Source organism: Styela clava, chromosome 14 (genome assembly GCF_964204865.1).
Source record: "Styela clava chromosome 14, kaStyClav1.hap1.2, whole genome shotgun sequence".
NCBI classification, from domain to species: domain Eukaryota; kingdom Metazoa; phylum Chordata; class Ascidiacea; order Stolidobranchia; family Styelidae; genus Styela; species Styela clava.
The window spans coordinates 10,319,000-10,343,351 of record NC_135263.1 but is presented as its reverse complement, the minus strand read 5'-3'; the positions used below and the strand labels follow the sequence as shown (position 1 = coordinate 10,343,351).

General features: G+C 33.8%; 2 protein-coding genes across 4 annotated transcripts; both read right to left on the bottom strand.

The window, feature by feature from the left end:
- Positions 1–9,065: 9,065 nt before the first annotated feature.
- Positions 9,066–14,175, bottom strand: LOC120341544 (uncharacterized). 2 transcript variants are annotated; one of them, XM_078120171.1, is made up of 4 exons: positions 14,055–14,164; positions 12,355–12,462; positions 11,145–11,319; positions 9,066–10,481 (listed from the first exon to the last, which is right to left on the bottom strand). In XM_078120171.1, exons 1-4 carry the CDS (start codon positions 14,065–14,067, stop codon positions 10,349–10,351), a joined length of 429 nt encoding a protein of 142 aa, XP_077976297.1. In that variant the 5' UTR covers positions 14,068–14,164; the 3' UTR covers positions 9,066–10,348. The 2 variants fall into 2 exon arrangements, with proteins under 2 accessions (XP_077976297.1, XP_039266010.2); XM_039410076.2 differs by having other exon boundaries at positions 9,692–10,481; positions 12,355–12,468; positions 14,055–14,175.
- A 3,675-nt stretch (positions 14,176–17,850) lies between these two features.
- Positions 17,851–20,328, bottom strand: LOC120341336 (uncharacterized). 2 transcript variants are annotated; one of them, XM_039409824.2, is made up of 4 exons: positions 20,242–20,328; positions 19,415–19,513; positions 18,660–18,819; positions 17,851–18,116 (listed from the first exon to the last, which is right to left on the bottom strand). In XM_039409824.2, the coding sequence occupies exons 1-4, from the start codon at positions 20,252–20,254 to the stop codon at positions 17,984–17,986; spliced, it is 405 nt and encodes a 134-aa protein (XP_039265758.2). In that variant the 5' UTR covers positions 20,255–20,328; the 3' UTR covers positions 17,851–17,983. The 2 variants fall into 2 exon arrangements, with proteins under 2 accessions (XP_039265758.2, XP_077976298.1); XM_078120172.1 differs by having other exon boundaries at positions 19,415–19,507.
- Positions 20,329–24,352: the final 4,024 nt, after the last annotated feature.

The following is a 24,352-nucleotide window of genomic DNA, read 5'->3' as shown; positions in this document are numbered from 1 at the left end:
CGCTTCAATCTACAGGGAAGTGAGCAAGGTTATTGGAGTCGTATTGTTACGTGTCATCTTGCTCCGTATATGGAATGCCTTTTTTATTTGGTATTGCCATCTAAAAATTTTCGAAATTTCGTATTTTGAGCGGTGGCGTGGTATTTTTGTTTCCAGTGGGGGCTATGTACAAAAGTAATAAACTGGCTTCTTTTTCCTGACGAATAAGCCTTTTTATCCTGCATTACCATCCACAATGTTTCCAATCTGATAAAAATTAGCTTAATTATACTAGGGCGCGTTGTGTGCAGTGGCAAATGAGCATTGCTTAATTACAGTACGACAAATACATAACTACACGTGACAATAACGCGACAATACCATGTGAGGGATTCATTGCAATATTGCAGTCGTGTGCGTGACTAAATTAGCCTGTACTTTCGTCTGTCGCCCGCACTTTAGCTGTGACATTTAAAGAGCGGCTATGGGAAATTTGAAATATGACATGACTAAATATATAGTGGGCCATTCAGAGGTGTCAAACTTGCGGCCCGCGGGCCGCATGCGGCCCCAGAGAACTTTCAATGCGCCCCTCGAACGCTTAACAATAATTAATATTTGGTAAGTTTTTTTTTTATTTAAATGTAATACATTTTTGAAACTTTTCATAGTGAAATTGATTATTCAAACAGAAAACGACAATTTACTGAAAGTAGTTTTAGAAAATTTAAATATTTTTTGTTTTCAATTTGACCCAATTATGGATACACCTCAATCTAAAACAGAAGAATACTTGAAAAAAACTTAAATGAAACGCAAAGTACATGAAGAAGGTGGCATTTTTGAAGAAAAATTGGGGTTGCAATATTTCTGCATTTCTAAAAATTCTAAAGCACATTGTTTAATTTGTCACATTTCCATCAGTACAATGAAAGAATATTATATAAGTAACCATTATCAGAATAAGCTCAGCAGTCAATAGGACAAATTTAATAATCAACTTCGAACAGAAAATTTTTATGTGTTTATAGATTATTATAATTATACAACTACCTAGATACTAAAACTCAATATTAATCATAACTCAAGTGTTCCTATGCCATGTAATAGTAGGAAATGTGGCGATAAATATCTGGTCCGAAAAGTCAGTCATTTGTTTGTTTACTGATCTATACATTGAATGATGAACGTAATATTTTTGCATTACTCAAATTAATCAAACATTCTCAACGATACAGATTAACCGATGATCATGTGAACTCGTTAATTAGAGTTGGTACTGTAAAATCATTTCAGCCTAATATTAGTGTGTGAATGACACATAAGAGATGCCAAACGTCAGGACATATGTAAAACATTGAGTTTATTCTGTAGTATTTTTGTAAATTCTAGGTCTAAATATTTAGATTAAGTCATTTTACTGTATGTATTATTCTTTCCTTATCAAAACTTTATTCAAAAATGTTTTGGATAGTTGTACATAAAAATTTATGATTTTTTGTAATAAATAAAGTAAATTGCAATAATAGTAAAATGCAAAAATTAATATGTAAATGGCATTCGAAATTTAAGAAAATAACAAAACTTCACTCAGCTGTTCAATTGCATCGCAATATTGGTCACAAACTAAACCTATATGCCCAAAGTATGCATTATCAAAATAAATAAAAAACTGTTTGTGGCCCTATGCGCAATTCCCAAAACGCAATGCGGCCCACGAAGACTCACGAGTTTGACACCCCTGGATTCAGGGTTACCATCTACCTACAACCAAAAATAAGCACGGGTGTCAAAGGTTATATTTAAAAGTGGGGGGTACTTAACAACGGCAGAAACGCAGTATGAGAATGAAAAAGAAATCATACACGAGTGTCTTCCGCACTGCCAATTTTTTATCCACGCTTTTTTTTTTATTAAAAGTCGCTTCGAACAAGAAAGCCATGGAAATGGCGCGAAGTCACAGCCACACGCAACCTCTGAAGCAGTGGTTCCCAACCTCCCAACCGGGAGCGCGTGGCCCACCAAGAGGGGCACAAAACTGATTTTACGTTTAACTTTACAAGAAAACTCCCCGTTCTTCCTATTTTCATTGCTTGATAAAGTTATTTCACAGGTTGTTTTCATTTTGTTGAGCATAAATTGTTTGAACACAATGGAATAAGGAATCTGCCAATCAAAGTAACACTCTAATTACCATTGGAATGATAAACAAGGGGGTAAACGCCTCTAGAAGGGGGACACACTGCTCTGTGAAGTCTCCATACTTTGATTTCCCGCAATGATTTTTGCAAATTTCTTGTGGCCGCAAACCCTACCGTTAACAGAAAAAGTTTGCGCTGAGAGTTAGCATGTCCGAGACATGAGGTCACGGTGGAACGCGGATAATTCATAGCTCACAATAGTAACGCAGCGAATACGCGTTAATGATAAACATTGTCCCATGTTTCCACGGAAGCTTTGTACGTAAAACATGGACGGGTCATCCATGTTTCCAGGACAAAACAGGCACGTAACTCAAAAATAAGCACTTTTCTTAGAAATAAGCACGATGTGGTAACCCTGGCTATATTGCAATCTACGTCAGGAGGAGGGATCCTCAAAATGTATGTGAAATTGAAGGAAATTCAATTTTCGCTAGCACTACATAGGGTAGCGCAATCTCGGTCAGATGTTAGCCATTAGTTGAAAGTGAAAAAAGAACATAACAGGTGACGTCATGGCGCGAAAATGACATCATAATATCATTTTCATGCTCGAGAATAGCAATGAAACAATGAATCATTTAAATACCTCAGCACCCTACACATATCATTTATTAACACGAGCATACCACACATGCCCTGGAGATCTCAATTTAAGTTGGTCTATCATTAAATCTTGGGATATATGGAAATCAGATACAAGTGTCATACTTGCACAGCGCAGTGCAATTTAACATCTGAAAAAAATAAATATACTAAAAGCTGTATAAACTACGAGACTAGATCACTATGATTTTCAGAGAACAACTGACGACAATATAGCACCTAATGACGGGAATTATACGAGTTCATCGCCTCGCATGTACGGAACACGACAGGATGCCGGCAGGTTACCACCCTATTGTGTACCTGGCATAGTTGTCCTGGGTGACCTCGAGGTATAACCTTCATATCACCGTTCTCATGTGTCTCGACTAGGTGAGTCAAATTACAACAGCAAGTTTATGCTTGTTTAAGATTATCAATCTATTTTATGTATCTTCATAATTAACTTTTATAAAACAAACAAAATCAAAATCTACTGACAACTGTCTAAAATCTAGTACACTTATTCACTGGAATTAACATCGTGATATTTTACCATATCTGCGTCATGCCTGAAACTTTATCTAATCTAACTTTTCATATTATAAAATATTCAACAAACAATGGTCATTCTGCCATTTCGACATTAGTGAACAGGCGATAATAGCCTCGCCAGCAGTTCCGTATTTATTATTAAAACAAACAAGACTTTCGTAAACACGGAAATCTAACCTCCTCCCATCGGGCAAAGAGTTTGACGAAACTGCCCTATACTGTTTTCAAGACCTATGGATTGTCGTAGAAGCATTTATCGATATATGCGGATATATAAAACGTCGACATCTAAATCTCACCGACAGCTTGCCACGAATCGTGACGTCTTTGCGACAACTTCGGAATCTGCATGTTAAGAACAGATCACAGCACAAGTCACGACGTAAGGAGGAAACTATGACTAATCAAACCATATCCAATGTGCTAATGAACGATATTCGTCGTAGTCATTGTATAATGAATTGTTTTACAGCCCGAGTACCACACTATGTGTACTAATATATACTAAAGATTCAATAAAATTATTTTGCCCCAATGAGCCAGCTGATTGCCATCTCCTCTATTACGGAAACGAGATTCTAGCCAAGATCATCAAAATACGGACTATTCATTACCCATGATTATAGAAATGACATGTAAAGACATACACTGAGCGCTTCGCGCATAAATTAGTGATTTTTGCAGTGTGGCTTACGTCATAATGATAACAATGGACAAGGCGCGCGCAACCTCTTCACCTACCGTTCGCTTATATCGCCAGGAAGTGTCGGATAAAATCATGAAGATTATTATTCATTCAAATCTATATATGACAATGGTTGGCATGGTTCCAAAATAGAAGCACGATGACGGCGTTTTCTAATCTGTTATACTTTACTCAAACCTTGTTTTACTTCAGGCAGACAAAAGATCTATCCACCAGAAATCTGACCAAGATTTTGAACTTCAAAAATCTGCACTTTAACCAAACATTCAGTTCAGTATAGTTTAAAAAAAGTAGACAATGCTCTAATGAACGTTAAAATATTAGTATATTCAATATAAATTATCTTTCTTAATCTTTACTTCATCGAGCCAAACAGACTTCGGCAATCAGCGCGCTGTGTCAAAATTTCAAGCGATAATACCTGCTCGAAAAAGTCGGTCACCTGTGGGCTATTTCCGCATGACGTGACGTCACCGTAGGCCGTCACCAGTTCGCAATTCCTCGTACACGTCAGCTTCTATGTGCGTTCATACATTAATGTTCATTAGAAAAAAAAATTCAGTAACTTTAATCGCCAACGCTCGTAACTTCTTAACTATTTTTAAATGAAGCCACATCTTGAACCTGGTATTTGGTTTCCCAAGGTGAATTAAACCATTACTGGCAACATCAAACAACAATATTTTGTCAAATAACTTCTAGAATTAGAAGAGAAATTGTTAGAACGATGCTTTAAATTTTCGTGGAAGATGTGTGATTCATTGCCTCCCAACAAATTAATACTGCTATTACCTTTAATGAAGGCATTGGATTGGGTTAAATACAATAAGTTAATTAATAAGGTAATTCTTCGGTTCTGTTTGCTCCATGAAATTTTTTTCTAGACATTCCTATTTCTGATGAATCTAGACTAAAAAGTGAGATCCTCACAGTTATTTTAACTGTATTACAGTATTTTCTTCAATGACATCGTTCACATAATATGGAGTTTTCCTTCTTAAAGTTCATACGCAAATGACCGAATGTAGTAATATTCAAGACAAAATACAATAATTACAATTAGTTTGAAATAGATAATAATCGTTCATTTGACAACATCCGCCGCAATATAACTATTACTGAATGTCTCACGAATGATAGAGAGTTTATTGAGACGCATTTGATATGCTCATTGCCATAATCTGAATTATATATATATATATATCTAGAAGAAAATATAGTAGGAAAAATACAGTAGGAAGCAACTCCGTGTAAACAGATTGGCCGAGTACACCATTTGCACAGATGAAACACAGGTATTTAAAATAAAAATTTAAAATATGAAAATGTAAGCATATGACACAAATAACTTAATTTAATATAGTTTATATACACTGCTTATTAGTACGCAAGCATTCCACTCCGTTCGGGAGTGACACATATAGTTGGCTGTTATCTTCCGGCTACAAATTGCTAATAAGGAGTTTGATATTTTTGATTATAAGAACAAAATGTGCAGTATTACCCTACCGCTCGCCGCCTGCAATTATTTCCTTGATGTGGCATCGCTGAGTCGCATCATCGTCTTTCTTTCGTGCACAAACAGAACGAATTTGTGACGGGCGGAGGAGCGGGATAGGAAGTGATAGGGCGAAACTGTCGCGAAGAGAAAAGAAAGAGAATAAATCAAGATGAGCGCTCGGCGTGGGTTGGTCGCAGGACCCGGAAACGAAGCGACAATCAAAACATTGAACGAATGTTCAGCGGGCTTACTCGGCTGCGAACGCCTGCATCTGCGGAATCGCACGAAAAAAATCATCAGCACGATCGTGATGCAAATCAGAACTATTATATATACACACAAAGCGATCTACAAAAATTATATATGACTTATAAAATAATATATTTTAATCTTAGAACGCACATGAAATACTGATGAAAACCCTGCTCTTCGCGACTCTGATATGCAACGATATTTCTCAGATAATGTTTGGGTGTTTCTTTCGACTACACGCGTGCATCTTTTTGAAAGTGTGTTTTGGGATCGAAGGGTATCTCCGCACTTTTTTATACCACAGGACAAGAATCAAGCCTGTGAATTTATTGACTATTGACTATTTATTATAATTAAAGAAGTATTTCCGACTAAATTTTAAAACTTTGGCCTTGTTCAATGCAAGTCTAGTCCGTAGGTAATTTATCCTTACATGCTACGATTTTAAACAATAAAAGTAACATTGCATGGTTATTAATCATCTTGCTAGTTTCGACTTATTTAAAAAAAACTGGATATAACCAGTCTGATCCAGTTAGGCGGCTAATTTGTAAATCTCACTTACAAAAAGGCATCACCTCTCATACGTCGACGTGTACGGTAATACCAGGAAGTATAGCATATGCATACGGCCGTCAAAAATCAGTGGGCGTCGGAGTGAAATGCGAAACAAAGGTTGTGGTTTAAAGCAATTGGTATGCTGACGTACGGTTTGAAGTATAAAAACTAAAAGAAACAGTATATATATTTATAACATCAGGCATATTTTACACAAGAGGAAATTGTATCATGATTTCCTCCGTATCGACACTATCCACTTCAGTCCAAGTCATTTTTGCCATAAACAATCCTCCAGTTATATCGTTTTTTTGGCCCTTTTTCTGGAGATAAAAAAATTATGTGCATATGAAATACTCCACAATTATGGTGAGGCGGCGAACCGAATGTTTTTTTAAAGAAAACTCCACATTTAGTCAAATTCAAAGAAATAGATAGTCCACTGGCTTCGAAAAAATCGACTTTCTTATTTAAGTATTTATTATGCGAAAGCGCTCTGAGTATTACATTTCTCGTTTATCGGATTTCCAGTGTTTCTATTACTAAATGAAAAATGCGAAGTTTTCAACCCTTGTGACACACCTGAATGCGCTTTGAATAATATACTATTCAAATAATCATCTTTCTTGTGTTTCATGCTCCTAATTAAGTATCACTAAATACGAATATACTCGGCCTTACCTTAAAACCACACTTTTTATGTTGCCGTTGAAGTTAAGTAAAATCGATCTCTTACGATTGCGTTCATTGTTAAATATATCACGCTGCTGCCTTTAGTTTTTACTTTTCAATCCGGACGCCAAAATTTCTCCTAAACTCGAGTCTATATAAGGCGATATCTTCGCTCCTTGCAACAGCAGATAAAATCTGAACTAAGTTCGAGAGCGAGCGTTGTCGCAGTAGCAACAGACAAGGCTGCGTTCGCTAGACACGATCCGTCGCTATACGTAATTTCCGGTCTCTGCCGAATCCACGAAAGTCGGTGGCAACATAACAAAAACCATCGCGCGCCGTGATCAATACGTCGCAACATTTTGTTCTCGCGACACAATTATGATGATATATAGCGGTAGGCATTGCAATGCAATTTCGGACCACTTGTTACAAAGAAACGATTTATCAGTGATTCCTATGCGACAGCGGAAATTTTGCGTATTTTCCCGATAGTAAAGAAATTGTACCAACTATGTATTGCAGTCCAAATTCACATTCTATTTATTTAACTCACATGTTCGCTAAATAAAACAAATCAGAATTTTCATAAGCACTTTTTGATGAAAGAAAGAATGAAAATGTTTGTCGTTGTCTGTTATCGAAGTAGGGACTTTCATGGAGAATTTTTACACGAAAATTGAAATAGTATTTGTGTCTCACCTCATCAACCGAGTAACCCATATCCCATACGAAAGATAGGTAGATGAAATCGACGTAAAATTGTAACGACAATTACAAGCACAACTTGAATAGGCGGCCTTTAACGTTTTACAGAGAAACATATTTGTTGTACTCTGTAATGTATATGTGATTTATTGCAGCAACTTACGGGTAAATTTTGAATTGAAACTACCACATTTCGAATCAAATTTTTCAAATATATAAGCAAAATTGTTCATTATAGAATATAAGTAGGCGGCGATCTGGGAGCTGAAAATAGCCTCAAGAGTGGCGTGAACGTTGAGCGCTTCTCATTCATTTTAACACAAATTGCCAAATATATTTAAAATATATTCATTTTCCCATTTGATATCAGGCATAAAAAAATTTCCTGAATAGATGGCCATTTGGGTCTCAACGGCTTGATTTAAAAGACCCAGTGGAAAGGATTCCGAAAAGAACGTTATCTTTCTCCCATACCTGTTCAACAAAGAAGTAGGCCTATTTCATTCCAATGTTCTATTGAGCTCTCAGCGATGTTGCTCTTCTCTGTTCTTCAATAGTGCAGCGTCGTAGATTCGGATTTTCGTACGAGAAATGCTGAGTGGGCGACTCGTAGGGCGCATTGTACTGCACGCATTTCCCCAAACGCCTGAGCGAGCGACGCTATTCAAAAATCGTATGTCACGCTATTAGCACAAATTGTGAATTTACATATATTTGAAAGTAACGTACGGTCTCGGAGCTTTATGGGTAGCAAGATATAAACCACAGTGGAATGAGTCAAGAGTTTTGAGGCCACATCGTTTCGCAAATTCATTCTAGTTGTACTAGAGTTACCATTATATAGTTTGAGATTTTTCTTTTTCGAATATATTTCTCGCGTGCTAACTCGTCCCGAACAGGAAAAGGAAGCTGAAGTGCGTTTTCAAACGATTGAATCTCCAGGCCGATAACGATTGAGAGGGCTGTTTACAGTAATCTACATTCGCTTTAAAGTCAAACCGTTTCAAGTTTATCGCTGGCTCCAGGTAGTACTTTTTCTATCCCTGCACGTCGTTTAACACTTCTCATAGTAACCCAGGAGTGGCTAGGTCACCTTCAAATCCCCCAAACTTCTTTTTACGGCCGAAGCATCTTGGCTTTGAGAAATTCAGTTGAAGCGGGAAATGCGAGGTTTATCTGTGATCTTGTGACTCTTTGAAAATCTCTAATGAATATCTATCTCCACATGACCATCCTACTTCTAACTGTGCGCATCTGTACGTAATAATGTTCAAAAATCTATAAAAAAAAGCTGAAAACAAAAATCACGCATTCGTATTAAACGATTAATTTTCTGTATCGTGGAAATTCATTAACATTTTTGTCTATATTGTGTCACCACTGGACTAATTGGTTTGATGTGTAAAGAATACTATAACATTACATTGAATGTGAATAAAAAGATGGAAAATTCTTTCACGAAACTAGTGAATAGATCAGAACAAGAAACGAGAGACCTATGCTCAAATATATGGACACATCACAAGGTGTCGCTATTTTTTATTCTGACACATAAAAACGAATCTCTTGAAGTCCACAGAAATTTTTGAAATAAATAAAAGTAATAGCCTTTTGGCAAAACAATCAATCTTTAAACACTAAAAATTTCAAAGCAATTGGTATAGTATTCGAAGAGAAAAGCGATTTCATCATGACGAAGGAGAAGAATAACGAGAACAACAACATAATATTGAAACTGCCGTGTCCATTAACGCATGCAAAAGTTTGGTGGATCACCGCTAGATGTTGATCAAGAGTTATGTCGTCATCGTCAATCGCTTGTCCCTGTGGAGATTCTTGAAGTAACTTGTATCTCGATGGATATACTTTTAAGTTAACTTGTATAATTTGCATGCTTGCTTCATTCACGAATAATAAATAAATGCAACATTTGACGACGAGGATAAAGAGGAGCGTTTATTAACCGAAAATATCGTAGATAGGAGTATAAAATTACCTCAAGGATTTAGTAAAAGGATATAGCATACGCAAATGAAGACCAAGAGTTATTATGATCGCAAGTATAATTCTTAAAATCTCTTCTACAACCAGGTGACTATGTTCAAGTTCTAGTTAGAAGATGGACAATTAAGAACACCTTAAGGCTTAAGCTGTTTTCTATGTAACCTTGAGCGTATTTGGAAAAAGAGAGATGGCGATAAATGCAAACCTAAAAAGATGTTTCAATATGCAGAGAAGTTGGTTTTAGAAGAAATTTGATGATCTCCTGTTTGTACAAGACCTCAACGTAGCAGACGATGACCAACTTATTTAAATGACTATGTTCTTGATTGGGAAGGAGGATCTTGTCGATATCTTGAAGGATATTCGAATAGTGAAGTTGGTAACACTATAACTTGTCTCTCGCTCGATATTCGCTAATAGACTATTGAGTTCACTTGTATAATTTGCGTGCTTGTTTTATTTATGAATAATAAATAAACAGTACAAAAAACATAAAAATGAAAAAATGGTAACACTGTCGTTTTTTATATTATGTTCTATTTTGTATAAAATCAAATATATTCGAATCGACGTGGTCATAATACTGTTCATTTGTCGTTCGCACTTTTACTCGGTTTCGTTATAAATTTACCCATAAACTTCTCCACAACTGTTGCATTTCTTCTTTCTCCACAAGTAACAGCAGATAAGGCCGATAGGAAAAAGGATAACAGCCCAACATATACCCTTTAGGGTAAAATGGTTTTTAAGTTGCCCGATTCTAAAATGTAATAATAAATAATATCAAGAGAACAAGTCGAATGCATATCCACCAGGGTGTACGATTGCCATGATCGTTTATTGAGCACTATCTTGCCGAGTTACATTAATAGAATACAACAAGCCCAGTCTAATACAAATAATATATACAAAAGATATGCCGAACATGAGACACCTCCATCTTATACTCATGGAAATTTGAACGAGATTGGTCCTTAATTGAAGGGAGAAGAGATTTTTGTTTCGACAGCGAACAATAAAAATTCAGCATAACGATCAATAGATCAACGCTGTGCACAGTAATAACATGTAATTTAACCTTTTAGTACAATAAACAAAACCGATATAAAAAGGTCAGTTGTTGGATTTGAGAGAAGAAACTTTTTTAATCACGTGGAGAGAATACAAAAGTTTAGAACCTGTAACAATAACGTGATCTGTCCAATTTAGATTCTGAAGACGAGAACCCCACATAATTTCAAAGACAATATCATACGTCATTTATCGTAAGTAATGTATTTTGATGAAAAAACTTGGCTCAGACATAGTATATATAACACAGATCCATTTCATTTGTACACATCTGAAAAGGATGTGATTATACAACTGAGTTAGTTAGATGCATGAACAACGTTATCTAAATAAGATAATACACACAGCATACTTGCAAGTGGGGCATAACCCCTTACGAAGTAACTGCCTCCCACTTAATATTTGTTCTTGTTGTTGCTGTTGCTGCTGCTGTTGTTGATTTGATGACGAAGCAGATTGATTGACCACGATTGTAGGTCCAGCAGCCGGCGGCGGTGGTGGTTGCTGCTGAACATATGGAACAGTAGCTGAACATGAGAGTGCGTCAATTAAAATATCAGTGAAATGGTAATATTCTTTCATATATATATACACATGATGAGAACGTTATGGTATCTGTGATTGAAGTTTACAGTTACGTAAACAAAATCTCTTCAAGTAGACCATCGAAATCTCGAATTTTAATTTTAATGTGACAAGATCACAGTTTCCAGACTTCAAAATGTATATTTAATATTTGCACCATTTTCATTATTCTCAACACATATATAGGGCTTATAACACATCGTGTATTGCGGCATACAAGTTGTGAAAAGCGGAAAACATATCAGTTTACCACCTTTATCGATTTTGCAAGAGATTCGTTTAAAAGAAATTTCAGACGCATCTTTAGAGAAAATGAGTTGTTTTGTTTTGCTGGATGCTCTACACAATAGCAACATATATTATGTAGAACGTAACATAATATACGACCTTCACACAATAAGAAATGTACAAAAGTAAATTAACACTTCTGTTTGCAGAGAAACCTCAAAAACAACTCAATTAAATAAAGATTTAACAGGTATTATCACTCCCAATGGAATGGTCTTAGGACTAAAATTGTTTCTCGTTGGTATATTGCTTTTTGTATTCAACTGTGCCTATACCACTGACCGGTGTGTATTGCAATGTCATGTGGTCATTGAAAGGAGAGCAATCGTTGGGAAAACGTTCATTTGATTTCGACAAGTACAAAACCAAGGTATATAGAATGCAAGACAAAAATCATCCAAATGTACGTTCTAAAAATCATGCACTCGCATTTGAATCAATTCCAATTGAGCATGAGGTTTGCAAATTCTTTATAAAGAAAAAATTTTCTGTTTCGATGGTGAAGACTTTACAATATAACTTAAGTGAACATTAGTGAAATCCCAAGGATATTGAAGTATTTCTCGTAAAAAGTCATCATTGGTCTAACAGGGCATGGTATTTGGCACCCAATGGCACTCATCGTACGATTGCAGTCAATAGAATAGCAAAATATGAAAATCAAACTAACACTTTGGGAAAAATTATACCTGGTGCATAAGCGACTGGTGCAACTGTAGGTGGGTATGCGACTGGTGCGGCAACGACTGGTGCAGTAGCGACTGGCACTGTATGTGGTGGTACATACGCTGGCGGATCTGTCGCTTAACAAAATAAAAAAGTGTTTTGTTACAACCAGGTTCCAAAAAATGGCAATTATACATATTACTGATTAGAAAATTTAACAAACACAGCATGAAAAATAAATAAAAATTATTGAAAATAAATTCATTCATTCAATAATATTTTCAAGTTTTATCAGGAGCAGATCTGCGGATACAGTAGCCTACAAAACGAATTGCATTTCTGGGCATTGCAATTTTTGTTCAAGAATATGATGAGTAAGGCATATTGAATGCATGTTGATATGCCACACAAAGCAAAGATTACTTTCAATCAGATGAAAAACAAGCATTTTTCGAGCGAACTTTTGATTTTAGACTAAAGATGAAAAAATGTCTAATTACTGAAGTGTTATAATTATGATACAATATATAACAAGCCGAATGACCGAAATTCAAATTGTAACAAGTTGAGACAAAGCCGTGTAAAGGCAAAATCTGACAAAAATTTTGACATAATTTCTAATGAAATAATTTTTTAAATTAAATAGATAAAATGACTGCAGGGAATATTATTTCATATTGTAATGTTTTTGATTCAGGCAAATTGGTATAAAGAACAGAACGGGATATTACGGTGATGTATATTTTTGCTTCTGTTAATAGCATTCCATCCACTCCTGGTTTCAAAAATTGCAATCATACATATTACTAATTAAAAAACTTAACAAAAACAGCAAGATATATATAAATAAGAATTATTGAAAATAAAAACTTCATTGATACTTCAAGTTTAATCAGGAACGTAAATTTTACGTGAGTCTGCGGATACAGCACAAAGCAAGTTGCATTGCTTGTCATTGCAATGTTCTAAGAACATAACGACACGCTAATAATCTAAGTTTGTAAGTCTCTTTTTGACGATTTGGAGTTTTTGATACAATAGTTAGTTATCAATTTATGTTATACTGCGCACCAGTCTGCTTCCTCAGATTTATCAGATCGGAGCAAAAACGCATAAAAAGGAGATAAAATGTGATATGTACATTGTTGCATTTGTTCGATGCTAACGATAATTAATATGGTTTAACTTGAGACTATTGTGACGAAAGAAATGCCAATGAGACTGGTTATTTTTTGTTGTTGATTTTTTTGCAAATAGATTGCAGCTGAGAGCTTTTTATATTTTAATCTAAACCGATAATTATGACTTACACATTTTTGTTATTATCGTGACCATATGCATGTTGATGTGCCACGGAAAACAAAGGTTTCTTTTAATCATGTAACAAACAAGCATAATTTATGTGAATTATTTAAGCAAAACAACAAATTTAGGTTAAAACAAGTACAAAACGACAAAAATGGTGAAACAGACAAAAAAAAATGCCATAATTTCTCATGAAATAATTATTTGAATTATGAGGATAAATAAACTACAAAAATATCATTACATACTGAAATGTTTTTTTATTGCGGCAAACTGATATAAAAAATAAAACGGAATATTACAATGAAGTATGTTTTCGCTTTTAATAATAGTATTTCATCCCGTTTCCATTTATTATCAAAGTAGGCTCATTTAAATGTTACTTAAATTAATAAAATAAAGCTACTTTATTAAATACCTTCCTGTTCCATATTTACAATCCCTTGTCTTCGTTAATTAATTTCTTCGATTGGATTGTATATTATTAGAAGTAAATTAGTTAAATTGCTTTGCTATTTAAAAAAAAATCAAAATGAATATGTGTCGGTCAATATTAACTTGACCAGATACCTTGACACCATTAAGATAAAATTCCATTTGAATACAAAGGATAAATATTTAAAAACATTTTAGTTCCAGTAGCCACACATATTTTTTTATAAAAAGTGCTTTTCATATCTTGAGTGTTATAAATTTTTACAAGTTCATAAAAAAATTTCTATTAACCTTCATATTATAATTATTTTTTAAATTGATTAATTATTTCATTCAAATCATATCATCTATCAAAGTATGGATGGTACAAAACTTGGTATTGCTTCTACTTGTTTAAAATCCGTGTGCTGGAATGTCGTCTTTCGCGAACTAAAGCAAAAGTGGCCAGTTGAAAGAATAAAATGTATCTATTGTCTTTTAGTTATTTGATTTATGATGAACGTTAGGTATATTGAGTAAATTAATCTCATTAAAAGAGTGAACCAAATCGAAATTGAGAAAAAATAACTGAGTGAGTTTCAGTTCCATCTTTCTACGCTGTGATGAAAGTAGTTACATCGAAACTGGCAGGTAAACATAATTTGAAGAAGCATCTGTTGTAATATTAATAATCCACGAATCTTTTTAAAAAGAACACACAAGATTGCTTTTCTATATTTTTGCAACAAAATCGTACACAAATTTTCTATGAAAAAATCTTTCTAAATGCAAAGAAAATATAGATTCAGATATTCAGCTTTTAAGAATAATCCTAAACATAAGCTGTCTTTGAAAATCAAGTTGGCCATAGCAACGCAACCCATTGATTGACTTGTTTTGTAGCGGATTCTTATAACAAAAAAGAAGAAGGTATAGTGTGATTGTAATAGAATTCCCATATCGTGTTTAAGTACAAAAGAGGCTTTCGCCATTATGTAGCATGCCTTGGCAACCAATACACACCCATCTGCACTTTACCACAATATATGAACCCGTGGAATTCGGATTTTCACAAATTGTAAAGATTGAAATGTTTGGTTGGGTTTCTAATTACCATTTCATTTATGGCGTTTAGAAACATAATTATGTACTCCCCGCGGGTCTGTGAATTAAGACTCTGAAGTTTCGAACAGCGATAAAAGCTTTTAATTGAGTATCTACTCGCTTCCTAGTTCCATACATATAATACATTGCTAAATATAAAAGTAGTGAGTCGTCCAGTTTCATATCTTTTGAATGAGATTGGAATATATTGGTGTAATTATGTGGAAGTATCTTTACAAATAAATCAACATATATTATCATCCGTTTTTGCTACAGTCTTCAAGCAGACTATTTATAATATACAAAACAAGTATGTACAAAATTTAAAACGAAACTTGAGACTAAAGTGTGTAAGTGCATTGTAGGCATTTTACTAAGTGTGTGAAGTGGGGAAATGATACATTGCCCGTTTACCATTCGAATAGGACATACTGCATTAATAGAATGTGCTATTTTAAATATATTGGACAACTTTAAAATTTAAGAAATCGGGAAATATCGAGGATTCTAGGTCTTGCAATCATAAATTTGTAACAACGATGATAAATTGATTTTTCTGTAAGTAACGTTTTATACAAAAACTGTAGAGTTTGAGTCAGTGTTGCTGTACTGAAATTTTTTTTGTAACTTCAATCAAACACATCTCTACAATTATTACTTTTTCTCTTTCTCCACAGATAGCAACAAATCAAACCAACTAGCAAGACGATAAAAGCCCAACAAGTATGTATATTGTTATTAACCAGTGTATAACATGAAGACTTGTTCTTTTAATATTTTGAAATGTTTCAATTCCATATGAAAAATTTGACGAGATCTCTGTAAAGTTTTCTCATAAATTTGTATTATAAATACGTGATCAATGGTGATAATGTTAAAAAAAAAGTTTCTTCACGGCACAGCAAACTACAATCATAACCCAATATGATCCGATAGACGTTGAGATATGAAGCAAATTATCGAATTTAAATACCTTTCAAATTCTTTGTGAAATCAGATATGTCTCGATGGCACACTGTGGGGTAGTTGACATTTGAGGAAAAACCTTTTGTGCGATGAAATAATTTCAACGAGAAATGCGTTCAACGTGTTCTGTGATCTATTTAGTAGATTCTAGTCCTGTTTTCTTAATTTTAGATAGAAATAAAATATTTCAATGGTCATTTTGTCTTCCAGATAGTTTTTGTTGCAGTAATCAAAAATTAGTTCCGAAAAAGATGCGATTAGTAGGACGGCGGATTTTTAGTGCTTATTTAATGATATTTTCTGTGAGCTGTCGATTGAAAAATGTTTTGAATATTAAAACCTACCATATTGTTTAAAAAAAAATATTTAAGCAGCTTCCAATAAAAAAATATTGAAGGCTAATTTAAGTCTCAACTAAACTTAAGCTCCTTCGCTTTAACCCCCTATGAGCAAATGCTCCCATAAAAAAACAAATAACCGCTGAAGTCCATTTTATTCACTTGATCTATACATAAATTCTGGAAACATAAGTAAAGAACATTACGAAAACAAATCAGTTCAAGTGACAACGGAGTTTCCCAATGGTGTCTAAGATGTTGGTTATATTCCTACTGATATATTTCCGTTAATATTTTGCTGTTCAGTCAGGGTTATTGAAATGCACTAGGGCGCGAAAACAACCACGCAACAGACATTTTCATTGACTTTCGAATTTATTATTTTAAAATAAATTAGAACACCGATCAAAAATGACTGACTAATAAAAATAACTACTAATAGCTCGTTTCAGTCTAGTCCAGGAGTGGGGAACTTTTTTCGCCACGCGTCCCGAAATAGACAAAATTTCAAGACAAAATTCTTCCGCTTGCCAAAATTTAACAAAAATTCTAATTGTTACGTCATTGTTGACTTGCTGCTGATTGGTCATTGTTACGGAAATAAACAAGAAAATCGATGGTCGGGGACACATCCCTCGATCCGTGTTGTATATATAAATTATATTCATCAAAACAACGAACACATGAGGATGCTACAGAACCTTGTAAGACTGGTAAACATTAAACAACAGTCTGATATCAAATATCAGATAACTAAAAGTCAGTGAGCTTACATTTTTCACTTACAGCCTCAATATCATGCTCAATTACTTCCCCGGCTCGACATCGGTAAGTACAACGTACAAACTATAAGAACAGTAGAGAAATTCAGAAAATAGACTGTAAATAGACTAGAGCTTCATGCATCCATGACGGACACACAAAAACAAATAAGTTACAAGGCACCATCGGATGTTTCTCAGTATTTTAAATATCTCTTTGCAAACTAATCCCTACGGGTATGCAATCTATCACAGCAGACTACCAGTACCGCAGTCGTCACGATTTCCCCTGACCACCTGACGTCAACTTACGGGAAAGCGAATCGCCTCAAAAAGCGCAATTTTTATGACCTCGTCGCACACAAAAACGAATCCCATGGATTTTTCGGAAATAAGTAATAGTAATAGCCATCTAGCAAAATAAAATCTCCAACCGCTGAAATTTTCAAAGACTTAGTTGAATAGGTCCAGTAGGTAACGCGATTTCTCTCATAACAATAAGAAATATACCAACAAGAACATCAACAACATAATAAAAAAACGATCCATAGGTCCATTCCGTGTCCAATATTGTGACGAATACTTTGCCCGATTGTAACCATCAATATATTTAACAACTTTAAAATCAAAATAATCAGAAATCTATATCTTGCAATCATAAATCTTTACAATGTTGATAAAATGATGACATACAAAAACAGAAAGATTCAAGTTAGTATTGCTGTGTAAAATATTGTTTGAACATTTTTGAATTTTATCCAATTTTATCCAAATACATCTCCACAGTTGTTACATTTCTTTTTTCTCCACAAGTAGCAACAAATCAAGCCAACTGGGAACCAGAACACAGCGCAACATATTCCACATGGAGTGAAGTGACCTTTCAGTTTTCCGATTCTAAAATAGTATAAATAAATAGTAACAAAAAACAATGATAAAATATAGACACATTGATTGTTTTTGATACCGGTAAATGGTAAATGATAAAAGGTGAAGTAATGTAAACTAATTAATACTACAGTTACGGGTCGAATCGTTTGGTACTAGTAAGTTACGACGGTCGACAGTTCCAGCCTCGTCCACGATATATTTTTGGGGGAAATTGGGGGTGAAATATTTCGTTTTTGTCTTCGTGTTTATATATTTGAGCATCGCTCTCTTGTTTTCCATTGTTTACAATAAATATTATTAGATATTGATATACAAAATTTCAACGTTTTAAACCCGAATTGGCACCCAAAAAAGACATCCATTGAAGTCTCTGAACTCATACCTCAAATGCCCAACTGGCTCCACCGATACAAAATGATTGTAGATTAGAATAGTGGTTGATTATGATTATAACGCCAGAGGTATTGACATTTTTTTTAAGTTCAAGCCTGATCCAGACTACGTTCCTATCCGTATTCAAAGAAACAATGTAACATTGAAACTTCTTACCCACACGTGGGGCATTTTCCCCTACGAAGTAACAGCCTTCCGCCTGTCTGTTGCTGCTGCTGTTGTTGTTGCTGCTGCTGTTGATTTGATGTCGAAGAAGATTGGTTGATAACAATTGTAGGAGCAGCAGCCGGTTGCTGCTGAATTATTGGCTGTGGAGCTTAATAAATTAAAGAATATTTGAAATTGAGTTTTTGATTTTGTGGATGCTTGTGTTATAAGCAAAAAATTCAGTACGAACTATTAGATGTTCTTTTATATGATTGAAATCTGTTTTATTTATTATTACATTGAGTTTATTTCATTTGATTTCTACAAGTACAAAACTAAAGTATATAGAATGCAACACAAAAAACATCCAAATATATGTCCTGAAAATCATGCACTTGTACTGAATCAGTTTTTTAACAAACAATGAGACTTGCAAACTGTTCAAAAAAAAAATTTCGGTCTGTAATGGGTAGCGACAATATAATGAAGCGGCAACGTGCGCTTCGTCATATTTTTCTAATAATATTTGAATACCGGTACTTATAATGTAGCTTGACCATTTTAGGACGGTGAAGACTTCACAATATAACATAAGCGAACGATAGTGAAATCCCAAAGATATTCAAGGATTTTTACTAAAATCGTAAGAAGTTATCATTGGTCTAACGGAGCATGACATTCGGCACCCGGCGACCATTGTACGATTGCAGTCGATAGAATAGCAAAAATTCAAAATCAAACTAACACTTTGTGAAAAATCATACCTGGTGCATAAGCGACTGGTGCAACTGTAGGTGAGTATGCAGCTGGTGCTGTTGCAACTGGAACTATATGTGGTGGTACATACGCTGGCGGAGCTGTCGCTTAACAAAATAAAAATGTGTTTTGTTACAACCAAGTTCCAAAAAATGGCAATCATGTATATTACGGATCAGAAAGTTTAACAAACACAGCATGAAAAATAAATAAAAAATAAATTGATCATTTAAGTATTATCAAAAGCAGATACGTCCGCGAATAGAGTGCAAAACGAGTTGAATTGCTTGAAAAAAATTATTATTTTTGTTCAAAAATATGATGCTTGTGTAGGGTATATTGGATGCATGTATATGCCACACAAAACAAAGATTGTTTCAGTCCATTAATAAACAAGCATCATTTGAACGAATCTTTGATTTTAGACTAAAATTCAAAAAATGTGAAATTACTGAAGGTGAAGTGTAATTATAAATCATTGAATCAATATACCATTAAATCTAGTCTAAGAATGAAAAAATGTAAATTTACTGTTAGTGAAGTGTTATAATTATGCTAAAAGAAATGACATTCTAAATAACCTAAGTTTAAATTGTAACAAGTGAAAACAATAAGGCGTAAAAGTAGAAACTAACAAACATTTTTAACATAATTTTTAATGAAATATTCATTTGAGTTATAAACATGATATGTCTACAGAAAATATTACTACATATTTAACTGTTTTTATTGAGATGTCTTTTATTCCAGTTAATTAGTATAAAGAATAAAACGGGATATCACGATGATGTATATTTTACTTAAATTAATAAAATAAAGGTATTTCATTAAATACCTTGCGGTTCCATAGTCACAATCCCTTGTCTTGGTTAAATTCTCCAACTGAATTGTATATTATTGGAAGTAAATTAGTTAAATTGCTATTTGAAAAAAAAATCAGAATGAAGATATATGAGTCATTATTAATTTGATCAGTGCAATAGATGCTTTGACCGCATTAAAATTTAACCCTTTGAATAAAAAGTAGCAATATTTAGAACATTTTTGTTCCATCATCCGCACATAATTTTTTTAAAAAGAACTGTTCATATCTTGAGTGTTATAAATTTTGGACAAGTTCATATAAAAATTTCTATTAATTTCTATATATATTATGAATAAAAAAATGATTAATTATTTTATTCGAATGTCATTACCTATCAAAGTACTGATGGTAAGGAATCTGCTCATACTTCTAATTGTTTAAACTTCGTGTTCTGGGAGTTAGTTGGAATGTTTTTTTTTTTGAACTGAGGCAAAAATAAAAATTTTTAATAAAATAAAATTTATCTGTTGCTTTTAGTTATTTGGAATTATGATAAACGTTACGTATATTGAGTAAATTAATCTTTTTAAAAGAGTGAATCAAATCAAAATTGAGAAAAAATAACTGGCTGAGTTTCAGTCCCATCTTTCTACGCTGTGATGCAAGTAATTACATCGAAATTGACAGATAAAGCTGAATTGAACTGAAACAAAAAGCAGCAGTAATATTAATAATCAGCAAATCTATTAAAAAAACATTGCTTTCCTATATTTTTGTAACAGAATCGTCTAAAAATTTTCTAAGAAGAATATTCGTTCCAAATGCAAAGAAGTCTATCCTGAGATGTCTTTGAAAATGAAGATGCAGATATGAGCTAGCTTAAAAAATTGAGTGGGCCATAGCAACGCAACCCATTGAATCCTCATTTTCAGTGAGAGAACAGTTTCATAAATATTTAGTGATGAGAGATACTATTATAAAAGCCAGACTTGTTTTGTAGCGGATTCCTATTACAGAAATAAAGAAGTTTGGTATAGTGTTATTGTAATAGAATTCCCCTGTAGTCTTTAAGTACAAAAGAGGTTTTTGCCATTATGTAGCATACCTTGGCAACCAATACACACCCATCTGTACTTTACTACTTTACCACAATATATGAGCTCTTGGAATTCGCATTTTCACAAATTGTAAAGATTGAAATGTTTTGTTAGGGTTTCTAATTCCCATTTCAGTTATCCTTAGTTTTCAAAATGGGGTTTAGAAACATAATAATTTCTCCCCGCGGGTCTGTGTAATGAGACCCTGAAGTTTCGAACAGCGATAAATGTGGTAAAAGCCCTCAAATGAGTATCCACTAGTATTCTAGTTTAATAAGTATATATATACATTGCTAAATATTATAGTGGTGTTTCATCCAGTTTCATATCTTTTGAGAGATATCGGAATTTATTTTTGCAATTATGTAAAAGTATCTCCACAATTAAACCAACATATATACCAGACTATTTATAATTTTAAGAACGAATTTGTAAAAAATTTGATACGAAACTTGAGACTAAGGTGTGAAGGTGCATTGTGGGCATTTTACTGAATGTTTGAAATGGGGAACATTGCCCGTCCACCATTCGAATAGGACATACTGCATAATAGAACATGCGAAATTGGAAACTGGACATACTGCATAATAGAATGTGAAATTTTAAATATATTAAACACTTTTAAAATTTAAGAAATTAGGAAACTTCGAGAATTTTATGTCTTGCAATCATACATTTGTAACAACGATGATAAATTGATTTTTCTGTAAGTAACGTTTCATACAAAAACTGTAGAGTTTGAGTCAGTGATGCTGTTTTGAATTTTTTTTTTTTGTAACTCCAACCAAACACATCTCTACAATTGTTACTTTTTCTTTTTCTCCACAAATAGCAACAAATCAAACTGATTGGGAAGCAGATAAAAGCCCAACATGTCTATGTATATTGTCAATAGCCAGTGTGTAATGTGAAGACTTGTACTTTCAATGTTTTAAAATGTTTTAACTCTATATAAAAAATGGTGTTAAATGTAACGAGATCTTTGTATAGTTTTCTCATAAAATTGTATTATAAAAACGTGATCAATGGTGATAATGGTGAAAATATAAAAACCAAAAGTTTCTTTATGTCCCAGCAAACAACAATCATAATCAAATATGATCCGATAGACGTTAAGAGATAAAGCAAATTATCGAATTGAAATAGCTTTCTTTGTGAAATAAGATATGTGTCAATGACACAATCTGGGGTTGTTTTCATTTGAGGGAAAATCTTTTGCACGATGAATTAATTTCAACTAGACGTGTTCGACGTGTTCTCTGATCCGTGCTTCTAGTCCTGCTTCTAAATTTTAGGGTAGGAATAAAAATAATCCGATGGTCTTTTTGTCTTCCAAGTTTTTTTATTTGCAGTAATAAAAAATTTGTTCTGAAAAATATGCGATTAGTAGGAAGAATTTATAGTGCTTTTGTTAATGATATTTTCTGTGAGCTGGCGCATAAACATATTTTGAATCTCAAAACCCACCATATTGTTTAAAATGTATTTAAGCAGCTGCCGATAAAAAGTATTGAAAGCTAATTTTAGTCTGGCCTATCGCGGCCTCTATCCGTTTTTGTGATCGTTTTTTAAATACGTTACTTCAACTAAACTTAGGCTCCCTCGCTCTAACCACTTGAGCAAACGCTTTCATACAAAAAATGACTGATGAAGTCCATCTTATTCACTTGATCCTAACCTAAATTCTGGAAACACAAGTAAAAAACAGTACGAAAACGAGTCAGTTCGAGTGACAACGGAGTTTCCCAATGGTGTCTGATATGTTGGTTACATTCCTACTGTTTCGGTACTGTTAACATTTTGCTGTTCAGTCATGGTTACGGAAATCAACACATGAAAACAGCCATCACCGCGCAACATACGTACTTATTGGCGTTATAATACATTTTGTTATCATACATTATGTCAATCAAAAAATAATAATTACGAAGCAACAATTTAACGCGGTACACCCGAACGACTTTCACGGAACACTAGGGTTCTGCGGAATATTCGTTGAAAATAACTCACGACATAACACATCATAGTGAAATATGAACTTGTAAATACAAATTACAACCGAAATATCTGTCTGATGAAAGCTGCCTAGCCAGTATTAACTAGCGTTGCATATGTAAATTATATTCATCAAAACAACGAACACGTGGGAGCGCTACAGAACCTTGTAAGCCTGGTAAACAGTTTGATATAAATAGGGTGACCATATGTCATCCTTTCTTTTGGAGGATTTGTCCTTCTCTTTTGTTAAAAATTCAACGTTCTCAGAGGACACTGAAATGTCAAAATGTCCTCTCTTTTCACGGGATTAACTATTCAAACTTATGGTATGTTATAATAAATCGTTTTTAATGGGTTAAAATTTTTTTAAAGTAAGTAGAAACTTGTGATTATCATTTGACATATATATGACAAGCAATGCACTGCGCTGTGATACATACCGGGTTACTCTAGGTCAGGGGTGGGCAACATTTTTCGTCTCGAGTGCCAAAATCGTCTAAATTTGACCACAAAATTCTTCCGCGTGCCGTCCGAAATTGAAAACAATGGTTTGCTACTTTCAAAGCAAAAATACACAATAATAAACCTTTTAAACATGTACAGACAGATTCACTATTCGGGAAAATATCAGGTCGACAAATGTATTTGATTCCTTCTCTTATTATATATCAGCGGTGGTGAGGATGGCTCTGTAAAAAACATTAATCGAGGTTACTATTCAATTTTATGTTATTCTTTCCTTGGGTAGATATATCACAAATTATAGAAGTTTTTAAAAATAACGATGACATTTCAACATTTTTTATATATGTACATCCCTCTGTGAACTATTCCTGAGTATTGTCCCAGGGCGCTACATCATTCTGTGATTTTGCAAAGTACAGGTTAAAACAATTGAATCAGTGTGAAAGTTGTAAAAAAAAGAAATTGTGCCAAGAAGATGTTGCAAGCATATAGTTAAATTGAATCGATATCTACAAAAAAGAATCACAAAATGATATAATCTTTTTATAACGTTCTAAGTAAAGTGCCATTATCTCAAAGAA